The sequence below is a fragment of the Atractosteus spatula genome, chromosome 6 (assembly GCF_055471065.1).
Source record: "Atractosteus spatula isolate fAtrSpa1 chromosome 6, fAtrSpa1.hap1, whole genome shotgun sequence".
NCBI classification, from domain to species: domain Eukaryota; kingdom Metazoa; phylum Chordata; class Actinopteri; order Semionotiformes; family Lepisosteidae; genus Atractosteus; species Atractosteus spatula.
The window spans coordinates 60,736,667-60,749,748 of record NC_142711.1 but is presented as its reverse complement, the minus strand read 5'-3'; the positions used below and the strand labels follow the sequence as shown (position 1 = coordinate 60,749,748).

General features: G+C 40.2%; 1 protein-coding gene across 1 annotated transcript in view; it reads left to right on the top strand.

Annotated features, from left to right (window-relative positions):
- Positions 1–8,904: 8,904 nt before the first annotated feature.
- Positions 8,905–13,082, top strand: part of slc22a23b (solute carrier family 22 member 23b) — a 57,223-nt gene continuing 53,045 nt past the window's right edge. Inside the window, exon 1 of the mRNA XM_088918182.1 lies at positions 8,905–10,031. Within this exon, the coding sequence (XP_088774308.1) occupies positions 9,603–10,031 (429 nt within the window). The 5' untranslated portion in view covers positions 8,905–9,602. The remainder of the gene's footprint in view (positions 10,032–13,082) is intronic.

Here is a 13,082-nt window from a genome sequence, read left to right as displayed (position 1 = left end):
ACTATAATGAAAACAGACTTTGATTTAACTGATTTAACTTCGATTTTTGATTTAACCTTGATGTGTTACACTAATTGCATTGAAAATATGTTTGCTATGAAACGTATCATAATTCCTTTTGAATTAATAATCTACTGGATGTCTGACTTTAATGGTTCCTATGTTCTATCCTCATGCTGTCCTTTCATGATTATTTAACAGCCTGTTAAAGTCAGTAATGCACAGCACCTCATGATTCCAAAATGACAAACAAGAACCCCTGCAAGTGCACATAGATCTCTCTGCTAGATTAAGTGCACAGCACAACAAAACCTTATTGTTTACTCAGAATGATTTGCAGAACAATATACTGTTGTGAGGGTTTTATTACAGCGCTTACAGCTCTCTCTGGAGCAAGGTTCACCAACTCTGTTTGTATGTTTGTATGAAATCACCAGGTATTAAAAGATTTGGGACAATTTCTTTGTGGCCATTTAAGCAGGTGATTTGTTAACTTAAGTAATTTAGTGATCATCTGAGACTAAAACCTAATAACAATTCCATCCTCAAACACAAGAGGTCTCTTAATTGAATATATTACTTGCTTAATGCACCAACAATTTTCAAGTGTTCTCAATCTTGAGAAACAGGTTGCGTACAAGACTCTAGGTTTGGAGATCCCCGATCTAGAGTTTCATTTCTTATCATTTTAAGGAGTCTGCTCTCTATGTTCTGATTATGGAGATATCTACTTATTCCACAGCTGGAAAGGTAAAAAAAACAAGCCAAAGCCAACTATGATAAATGAAGTAATGACTGGCCCTAGTCTGTATCACACACAGACGCACAGAGTTTGCCAGACGGTGTAAACAATTGTTTCATTGACTGAGCAATGCAAACAGCTGGTTTTGGTATTTGAAGTCACATCGAAACGATCCTTACTCTATCCTATCTCCCCCCCCCCCCCCAAGCTGGAACATGAAAACAGGATCTTTTACTTCATTTTCAAATATTTCATAAAAAATAGTTTGTTAGCTGTTTTTTTTACATTTCAGTCATTCAGTTGTGTTTTTCTTGTGAAATTTGTATTCATACTGGGGGAGTCTATCCTGGCAAGCAACAGGTGCAAAGCGCGATACACCCTGGACCGAACACACGAACACACACCCATACCAGGGACGGTTTTTCCCACAGAGTAATTAACCTCTCAGTTAATTAACCAGAGCACCCGGAGGAAACCTTTGTGAACATGGGGAGAATATACAAACTCAATGCAGAGAGCACCCCAGGCCTGGAACTGGAACTGAACCCAGGGCTCCAGTGCTGCAAGACAACAATGTTTACCACTGTGCCATTGTCCTGTTTACAGAACATACACAACAAAACATTCAAAAACAAAAGGAAGTATGGAATTTTTCACCTGAATTAAACAGATTATGAAGGTCAGGTTAAATTATCTTGTGTTCGTGTTTTTTCTTATTCAGTTCTTAAGAAGATGCAATAAACACAACAACAACATCATCATCATCACCTTAATTCTGATCAATTACATAATTAAATCATAGGCGAGCACAGAACAAAATTTAGCTCACACAGGCAGGTGTTTAGAGATTAAATCATTTCCTGCATTCACAGCAGGTTGATATATTTAGTCTGGTTCTGATAACATTATAGATATTCAACAATGTGTTATGGTAAGTGAACAGAGTTTATCAGAGTTTCTGTCACATAGCTCTGTTGACACTTTTAGCATTACAGATTAATTACCTTGGAATAATTGTCTTGGATAACTGACACCAAAGCTCTTGCAACTCTGTCAAAAACAGTTGGCAATCTTATTCACAGTGTTGGATGACTCATACAAATTAATTCTCAAGCCTTGAATTCACATTTGGTTCATGTCAAAAAATGACATTCAGCTTTCTGTTTGTATTCAAAGCAGAATACACCTGCCAGAATACACGACGCCAGTCCATCAAAGTGCACACTCACACACACAAGGGACAATTAAAAGATGCCAGTTCACCTAAACAGCATGTCTTTGGAATGCTGCATAATATGAATATCTCAAAAATGAATTTCAGCATGTCTCCTAAGCAATAACCTCTAAAGTACACACAATACTACTGTATCAGAGTGTTCTTAACAAATTATTTATCTACAGGACTTTTAGGCCATCCACACACAACCTAGTGAAAAAAATACAATGAATGATTCAATCAATAAATCTAATTCTCTGGTTAAATAAATGTTCAAGGGGCACAGGCTCTGTAATCTCAATTCTTTAAGAGTGCAGAATATAGGATTGTGAAGATCTTGCACAGTTCTTAACAATAAATCAAACAATATAACTTCATATACTGTATGACATTCAATATATTATAAATTCATACAGATTTCTAGCAAAATGATGACTTTTCTGTCATTTCACAACATCTTTGTACTATACATGAGTAATAAACATAAAAGGACTTGCTGTCTTGGATTTTACAATCTGATTTTGTCTTAATAGTAAGACACCTTAATATAGTTATAATTGCAGTGACCATTTTAAAATAAAATAAAGATTATTGAAACTACATGTTTCCGTGTCTTCAAATGTACTGAAAATAAGTATTTAATAGTCATAATCCATGAAATGTGCACATTCTTTAAATGTCTTGTGTAAACCTTCAAACAGAATAACTACTGAAAGAAGAATAATATAATAATATTCTTTATAAACATGAAACCACAGCTGTTCAGTTTTTATGCATCTTATTTAAAAACCTACGTAAAATTCCCAAGCTACTTCTTTGCATCGAGGATCAGATATAGAAATACCTGTAAATTTAAAAAGAACAGGCAAACCTCATATTCATATAAGCCAGGAAATGTCAGATGGAGTTTTTTAGAACCAAAAAGCAGAACATTTATTGGTGAGATTTTATAGAGATACTGTACAGCATGTACAAAATGCTTGTCTTTTCTCTCTCTCATTTACACTGCCTTCGCAGTAAGTTTTTGATAGGAATCGTAAGGTCTGCTGGAAGATTTAAAACCAAGAAACCATTAAAATGGTAGTATATTCCGCTTGGTTTACAGTACCTGTGCCCTAGGCTCATTAAATGCCATTTAAGGAACCAACTGCCCACTTGTTTTTAAAAGGGAAGCATATAATTAATATATACCTTAATCTCATTTTAGATCATACTGTATATCATTAACAGTACAAACTCTAAATGATTTATATAAAACTTACAGCTGTGTATCCATGGAAACCCCACAAGAGGAATGTTTATGAGGCATCTGTGAGTCACTAACCTTTGGAAAACAACAAATTCACAAGGTGTACGGACTCAGAATGTTTACGCTTACTTTAGCAGCTTGTCAGTAAAACCATATGAACATGAGCAACTCTTTGTCTGCTGAAAATCAAAAGTGTCAAAATGAAAAGAAGACAGAATAGATTACTTCAGCTGTTGGACTGACTGGATATAATATTCAACATATTATCTCCTTTTTAAAAGACATGTTTTCTATGACAGCCTCCCAACTCAGCAGCTGAAGGTCAATTCTAATTCCAAAGCAAAAGTAAAACACAGAACAAACTTAATTGTTTCACGTCAATTCATTCTTTCACTTTGCTCTGTCCTGATGCCAATCAGTTTCATTTTTGCTCGTTGTTATTGAAATGAGTAGGCAAACATTTTAGGCAGGTTTTCATCGCTACCTGTGCTGTTCTGTGCTGTGGCAAAATGGCACACAAATGAAAGCACAGTGACATCACAGGAAAATCAGGATGTACAGTGAGAGAGTAAAGCGTACAACCGTGGCAAAACTGAAGACATTTTTCAGATTTGCCCTTTCATAAGACTGCCACCGTTTGCAATCACTGTTTTACAGCACAGCAAAAGAGGAAATAATTCCTCACATTTTACTTGACTCATCTCCCATGACACTCTATACTCAAATGTGTCTGAAATGATTACTTTGCAGTTCTCCTTTATTATTTCTTGTAACCATTCATATTTTCACAAAATCTGTCCTGGTGAGATTATTCGTCAAAATATAATTATTCCAACAGCACAGCTCTCGAAATCAAAATGGAGTGATAGCAAGCCAGCGGGGGACAGGGGTTTGCAGGCACGGTGCTCTGAAGCCCACTGGTGGAGAGCTGCACTCCCAGTTCAATAGCGGGGAGCATTGAGAGAAAACGGGAGCACTTGGAGAAAAGCCACACGGCCATGCACACTTACAAAACCCATCCCGACAGCGATTCAGTGCAGAGTCAGTCTCGGGCCCTGAGAGGTGGGAGGCAGTCTGCTGCCAATTTTAACTGCTGTCTATTTGGGAGTTAGTAGTTAATTGATCCGAGAATCTTATTCACCTGTTTGTTTTTATTTTTAAGAAGCCAATGTATCGGCTTCAACAGTATGGCTGGATAGCTTGCTCTAGGCTCCCACAACCCTTTGGGTTAAGAAGTGCCTCCTGATCCCAGCTTTTTAACTGCACTTTCACATAGTTCCTGCTCGTGGCTTCTTTATTCTGAAGAAATCCATCGGGATGACTTGGCCTAGGCTCAGCCATATTTAAAAATACTGGTAATCCTTGGTGTACTTTTATGCAACTAATCGCGTCTAAAACCCACTGGTTAAGGTTTCTTCTCAGCAGGCTAATGCAATTATGCTGCGATCCAGGTTACACAGTGCTGTTTCACAAAGTGTGTATTAACATTGACATTGTAAAGCAGAACATCTGATATATGATAAATGCCCGATCCAAAGTTCTATGTTCTAGTTTACTAGTTACTAATTTGTAATTGAAAATGACATGAAAGCACTACTGGGGCAAATATTATTAATGACTATTGTTTGTTTTTGTAAAGTCCAGGAGATTTGGTAGGTACATCTTGACAGGGTCACGTTAGTGGAAAAACATCTTTTTACTCATTTGTTTGTTGACCTTGAAAGAGACATTACAGTGAGGCCGTGATTACAACTAGACTGTTCCTCAAGGCCACTGAAAAAATGAGCTTAGAAAGGTCTCCTTGTTCTTTTTAGAATATAAAACAGGGCTTTGCTAAATGCTCCTTCTTACAGGTCACAAAACGTATTAAAATACTTTTAAGAAACTGATAGAATTCCTAGTGCATTTACATCCTTCATTGTTAAAAACAGTTACTGTCTTTCAGTTACTTGAGCTTTATAATCTGTTCTAGTACAGATTCAGTTTGGTACAGTCTTGCAACCTTCTGATTTAAATTAACATATATCCAGAGTACAAGGAGCAAGCAATATACTGAAGCAAGCCGTGGTGTACAGCACTACAAGCATAAAAATGACCACTGTCAGGAAAAGCTGAAAGCATCACATCAGCCCTGCACTAGAACTGTTACCTGTGAAATGTCTCCTGTCCACTAGGGGGAGCACTCCACTCCCACGGCAGGCGCAATTCATCGAGTCCGGATACTTCACTCTACACGCGGTGACGATTTGTACTGTACTGTATATGCTGAAGTACTGGGATCACGGATTGAAAATAATCTTTAAAAAAAACCCGCCGTGTCACAGTTTTGTCGCCTTCTTGAAAAAGATTTCACACGGTGCAGATTTGAAAATGTACTTTCACCGGTCCGCATAATGACAGATTAACAATACAAACTCGAACAGTGTGAACATCTTTCTTTTTTTAAAAAAGATTCAAAGCACATAGCAATTTATTTAAAAATATCTACCTTGAATATATACTTTTATCTATTCTTCATTAAATCCGAATTGCTTATTATAGGGCGACCATAGTTTGGTTTTCAAAAAAGAGCACGGGGGGGATCGACACTCGGCACATGCCTCCAAAGTAATGAATCTTTATAATCAAAAAATCATTTTAAACTCTCTACTATTTATTAAACTTCTTAGTAAAACCTTTAACAGTTTCAGGGTTGCTATTTCTCTTCTGTAATGGCAAACAAGGAAAAATAAAAATATAGCTCTATTTTAAACATTTTTTTAATCAACACAATAAACGTCTTAACATCTGAGGAAAAATTAAGACATTAAAATTATAACTTAGGAAAAGTTCTCATTGGTTGCAAAAAAACCGAAATATTTTTAAATATAATCAAACAAGTTAAACATTGTTAATTCTCATGGCCATAAAAACAGCCACACATACACACACACACAAAACTTTTCGAGCTACGCTGCGTGCAAGTTCAAAACATCTACCGGTAATGCACGAAACGAACGAAAATATGTAGGCCTCTGTTTACACAGTCTGAGTAACGAGCAAAACAAAATACCGGACACTTCTTGGAAATTTCTAAATCCCGGTCAGACTCATATTGTAGGTCTCAAAAAGCGGACATGTCCGGGAAAAGAGGACGTCTGGTCACCCTATGCCGTATTAGAGACCAAAATAAAACGCTGCAGTACTTGCTTTTGCGTACCGGAAATTTGACGAAGTTCCAGGTCTAAAATGTGCCATATACTCGGTCCTTAAAAATGTTATGGAAAAAAACAACGTTTCTTGATATTATCTGAAGCCGGGCAACACGTCTTTAACTTTCATGAAACCTGCTGCATTCTAAACAACCGCATACAGTAGAAATAGCCAATAAATCTCCAAAACAACACGTATTTTCTCCGTCTGCAGTACTACAAATTAGACAACAGGTGGAGGCAAAGGCTGAATGAAAAAAAAAACACACCATGCTTTACTAATAAAGAGATTGTTTAATCGTGAGACCCTTTCAATCAGCTTTTCATTGTTCTGTTCTTGCTGTAAACTGGAGTATACAATAGAAAAGCTAAAGTCTTCCTGTCTTTACATGTACAGTATGATTAAATCCCCACAGCAAGAGTGAGCCGCCAATATAACAGGCCAAAGCAAAGTTGAAGTAACATGGAATCGTCATTATTACAGTTTCCTTGAAAAACAAAAGCTCAAACAGACGGAAAGATGAACATCTGCCAACAGTTTCCACAGAAGTACCATGTTTGGCACCCCGTATCCGGACCTCGCCAGATCACAGATACTAGAGGATGCCGAGCTTGATCGGTACCTCTTAAGGAAAAATAGGTCGGTCCAATGTCCCTCTATGGCCATTGGGAAGATTGTATAACAGGCGCTTTCACATCTCAAAGAGGACATTTAACCGGTAAAAAAAAAGTCTTTTAAGCCTTTTAAGGAAGAAAGCAACACAACTGCAATAACCCCGTCCTAGAAAAAAAAAAGGGCAGGTTAACGTCAAAAACAAGAGTTTCAATGCGGATCGTGTCACTGTTTTGCTTGAGCTACACGGCAGAAAACAATTGTACGTATACACACTGCGTGTTTTCTTTTATTGACAGTTGCAAATAAAACGTGTCAGAAGACTTCATATTTAGCCATCTGAAAAAGTGCACGTTTTGTAATTATGTCTGTCTGTTTTTCAGATACCAAAAAAAGAAAATGTTTTAAATACTGTCTGTTAAGCTGAATTCGCGTGACTACTAAAACTATAAGATGATCTATCCAGCTTTTTCAGAATGATTAAAAACAAAAAAGAGACTACTAAATCGCGGCTATTTGTGTTTGGCATTAGATCTGTCTTCTCTTTTAAAGAATAAATTATTACTGTAATGAAATATATTTAGAACCATCAACTAAATAATGAACCAAACAATCAGTTGTGTTTTTGGATGTTGGAAGATTTCCATTTATAATTCTAATCGTCTTAGAAATGCCAGAAATTGGCACGAACTGATACCCTTTATAAAAAGAGGTGGGGGTGGGGGGTCAGTGTGATTTAATAGATGCATTATACACTACTATAAAATAAGACACCGTATAAAATGTTGGTTTGGGTAGTTAGAAGCTAATCCAAGGATCTGCAGCAGTTGCTCCAAAGAAGACCAGGTATCGGCTTCAACCATATCAGTAACACGAAGATGACAGCGAGTTACTGACGTCCCGCACAATTCACTCCCTCTGGGAAATCGCGGAAACTACCTTACCCACAAGCCGCTGAAACTGAACTCGCCAGTCCCATTTTTTTTTTATTTTATTAGTTCAGCAAAATCACCAGCGCCACTACCCCACACCTGCTTGTTAAAAGCGATACAGCCCGTGTAGCGTCCGTGCACTCCGTGCTTACTGATGAAAACTGTGTCTGTATTAAGTACACGATGTATTAAGGACACGATGAATAGGCTCTGTGTGTGTACCTGCGAGCAGGCAAACTGACGTTTTAGAAAGCTTTCCACCGCCGGGTGCGAACTTGACAGGTTCAGCTGTAGACGGCGCTGCGCACATTGCGGCGTCTGCATGGTAAATATTTAACCTCTCTCTGCTCGACAGTTTCGGTAGAAGTATAATAGGCATGGTTAGGGAAAGGGCTACAACACACGCTTGACAATATAAATGATACTGCACCACAGCTGCCTCCAGTTTTAACTGTTCAAGAGCTGTATTCGAAAAAGGGTGAAAACGGCTCTCTCAAGAGGTTACACTACAGACCACCAATAAACGCGGACGTTTTGAATCCTACTATAATTCTCCCTTAGGTTCTGCTGTCATTTTCTGGGGCCGAATTAGGAAGCATGGTGAAACCCAAGCCCGGCTAATTTTACCGCCTACGTCATTTTGACTACCCGGCTCCCTTCTCCTCGGGAAGCGTCTCCGGGAAAAGAAAGATATTCAGGACGAGGGGCCGCGTTAGGGCGGGGGGGCGACACGTCGGGACTGACGCCGGGATCCGCGCTTCCCTCTCGCCCTGTGTATCGCATTATTTGGAGGAGAACAATAAAAAGAAAGAGAACAAAGGGGGTCTTTGTTGCCTTCCTGCGGTCCAATGCCCAATTGTGTGCCGGCAGGACCCAGGAGCCGGGCTGGCTTCTCCAATCATAGCCGGCAGGCTGGGCGCCGGGGGCGGACGTCTGCCAGGATGCGGCTCTTTCGCAGCGCGGTGTCAGCTTGACAGACACAGGCGCGCACGCTGCTCGTGACTTCTCCACGCCACGGGGGAGCAATAGAGCCGGGTGATCGGCAAGCACGCCAGCCCGCAGCGTAAGAAATATCAAGTTTTTTTTTTTTGTATTTCCTTCCTGGTATTAATCCACAGGATTCCGGATGCGATGGTATGCGCTGCGATTACGCAGAACTATGCCTATCACGCCAAGAGGTCTGAGTTTACACAGGTGTGTTACCTGTAGCTCCCGCAGGGAAGGGGCAGGGTTAGTAGTGTCGCTTTTGGACTCTTTCCGGAACAGTTTACCGACCTGTTTGTCGGAATTGCTCGTCCGGGTTTTAGCCAAATGGAAAACAACGCCGGCGCTCAGGAGGACAGAGGGTATTGCTTCTCCTTTGCCGAGCCTCATTGGGAGTTTCTCTGCCGGCTCGCTTCGGTCGACCAGCTGTTGACAAGAAAGGGTGTTTTTTAAAGATCACTTTGAAGGGGAAAGGTGAAACCCCCGAGCGCGCTCTTTCCCGTTTGTTTTTCGGAGTGATCGGGTATTTTTTTGTATGTTTTTTTTTGCGAAGCCTAATTCGTGTCTTTCACTGCGTAGGGGGTTTCTTTTGTAACGAGGCATTGACGCACCGTGCAGACGACAACAGGCAGGGTCGCCAGTGCCACAGAGTCTCTCTCTGAATATTCAATAACGATGGCTGTGGTCCGGCTGGAGACGGAGGATCACCCACCCGAAAACAACGGCTTCGTGGCGTCCGAAACGGCTGCCCCGCGGTTGCTGTGGGATATTGACGGTTCTGTTTGGCCCTTTCTCGGGGGCTTTGGGAAATACCAGAAAGAGCTCGTCGTCCTGACCTGGATTCCCGTGCTATTTATCGGATTCAGCCAGTTCTCTGACTATTTCCTTCTAGCTCAGCCAATTAGCACCTGTGTAACCCACCCGGCCCACGCGTGGAACTGGACTGCGAGCTCGTTGTCGCCCGTGAACGTTACAAACGCCAGCTCGCTAGCGGAGCCTTCTCGCGGCGCTGACAATCGCAGCGATAACAACGACACGCAATGCATGTGCAGCGAGTGGAAATACCAGATGCATACGGGACTCGTGCAAAATGTGGTTACCAAGGTAAGATATGTAACTTGAATTGAGCCTCAGCTACAAGCCCATCTAGCGCGTTGAGCCGATCTTCCATTTATAACGATACATTGTTTTTAGTAATCTTACACGCCCGGGCTAAGTGCGTTACATTTCTTTGGTATTTCGATACCAAATGCGGCCGTGATGGTGGACCACAGGTAAAAAAAAACGTGCAGTTTTTGGGGAGACAGCGTTTTAAAATGGCACAGGTTGGGCACCTCACGTAAGACGGCAAGCACTTCAAATAAGAATCGCGATGGTTAGCATGGGACATAAAAGTAACTAAAATACACAACTCTTCGTATTGTTATTTGACTCCCAAATTTACATCTTTAGTTAACCCCCAACAGAAAAAAAAAACCCAACAATCCGTGGAATCCACCTGCGATATGCACACGGATTTACAGTATGTCTGGAAGCATTAAGCTCACTGTTCTGGAAAGCTGTAATCAGCTTGATTAGGATCAGACTGACAGCATGAAGACCTCGCAATAGTAAGATATGTTGATACGGTTAATGAAAAGGTGTCTAAACTCGGGCACACACAATATACCGGGGAGTTTGTATTGACATGAATTATAACTCAGTACCCGTATCTGTACCCCCTAGTGCGTACAGCGTTACATCCGTTTCGCTTGTCTAAACGCTTAATTGCTGATTAGGTGTTAAGGACAATGGGGAAACCCTCGGTGGAGACTTCAGCCGTTTTTGTCAGATTGCGTTATTAGCAGGAAGGTGATACTTTCGGCTGATGATGCATTGTAAATCGTGTAACGAGCTGAGGTGTTCAGGGTAACCTAGCCGGGGGGGCATCGATCCCAACTCGTTTGGATGTTGAAATGAGTGCTGTCTCTGCCTGCCATAGCGATATATAGAACAAAGGACGCGGCCAAGTATCCTGCCGCTGATCTGGCTGTCCTGTTATATAAGCAATGCTACTCTGTTGTGTGGGCAGTTCCACCCATCAGACCAAGCTATACCGGGGCTGCTCACGGCTCGTTAATAATGGTTTAAATCAATAAAACACCACAGTTCGAATGGCTCAACAAAAGAGTCATGAGGGGGAAAAGAAGCCCGATTTCTCCAATTCTTGCTTCCATTAGTAACATCTGTCAGGCACGATCATTATTTTTTCATGTGCCGGGTGACACTGGCATACTGATATTCAACTGACAAGCCCTGTGTTGTTGTAGTGGGTCCCTCTCCTTTCCACAATCGTGACTGCTGATGATTGTCATTACCTGACTTGTCACCCCCTTATTGATGCTGCCTGATTTCCTCGGCTAACAGTGATGACAACGCTGAGAGCCAGAGACTGATTCCTGAATACAGCATGTGCCTGCTTCAGAAAATCCTGCACTGCCTAAACGTTGCTTACTGTTTAGGTGAATCCTTGGAAATTTCCCTCAAAGCTGCTTCAATATTTGTTAAAAAAAGGGGACACTGTTCCAAGCACAGAGTGCACATCTAGTGCGCAAACCCCAAATGTCTTTCATTATGCACAAAAAAGCATTTGCTGATTCATCAAAACAGACAGCACAACCACTGCAAACCACAAATAGGAGAATAAAATGAAAATAATGTTGATTTCATTTTTCATAGTCCAAAAGTATATACTGCAATCAAGTAATGTTAGATGTGTCAGTGTTGGTGGCAGCTTTCTTAACCCTCAATTATAGTTAGAGCCTTTTTTCTGTTGAAGACCTATGATCAGAATGCCAAAAAATGACTCATTTTATGGTGTATTTTTAGAATATAAAATGGGTTGTTTGTGAATCCTCCTTGCTTCTTTAGCAAGTGCTTTTGAACTATTTTCAGCTGCTAGAGAAAGTAACATAGAATGCATACATTGATTTATGTAGTGTTGTTTCCCATTTGTATTATGTTATTCCCAGATGCAAAATTCCACCCAAAAATGGTGACAAAACCAAACCAGCCTAATTATAAAGCAGTAAGTCTTACTCCTATCTTATGTAAAGTTATGGAGACAATAATTTGAATGAAACCAGAGGAGCATTCTGTAACAGAGTCAACTTTTAAAAAAGTTAGGTCTTGCTAAACTAACAGGGAAGAGCAGGAATAGATACGTACAGACCATATGATAAGATATATTTATGTCTCAGAGACAAGTTTTGCACAATTCCTCATGGAAGAAAACTTGCAGGCATTAAACATTCAAAGTAGTACATGTTTTTTGACTAAGAAGTAGTTAATGGATTGCCGTTTTCTATTTTCAGCTGTTATTTGGAATTCTAAACTGTAACCTAGGATTGAAGAAAAATAACTTGAGGACATGTGCTTGGTGTGACGGTTTGTATTTTAGTTGCTTACAGAACAGTGAGGGTTCAGTGTTTTTTTTTCCTGTGGTATACAGTTCTTGACATTTTTGTTGATGTTTACCCATTATAAAGAGTAAGCCATCCCCTGTAACACCCTCACATAGATGTCTGTGAGCAGTGTTGAGCTGTGTTATTACTGATAATGCTCTCTAACCCTTATGTGAACCTATATAAAGGCTGTAGACATTTTTGTTCCAGTAGCTGAAGGCTGTTTTTGTACCCAGGCACCAGAAAATTGACCTATGATTAGGAACGTCTAGGCTGCTACATGATAAAGGTAAACAAAAAAGTTGGACAATGGAAATGCTTTTACTATACTAAGTATGGAAGAAAAAGAAAAAATACCACAGATGGCTGTGAAGGTTTATCCCTGTTTTTATATATTGTACGATAACCTAAAATGATTATTACAAAATTGCAGAAGAATGCAACTCCCAGCAAGAGACACAGAGCACCTCCTTACACTTGAAGTTCCTCTTTCGTATTGCCAAGTCATGGTTATCCTTTTTATTCAGAGGAGAGAATTGTGCTTTCTCTTGTTATTATCTCAGGACAGATATTGGGCAAAGGGTGAAGTGATGTAAACTGGGTCAGAGCTTCACTCCAGCCCATCTCGCATTTCTCAAAGTCCCCAGTAGGACGCGTCTTTCCAAATGGAAGCATCCATCCATTTCCTAACCTCTTCATCCGGTTCAGAGTC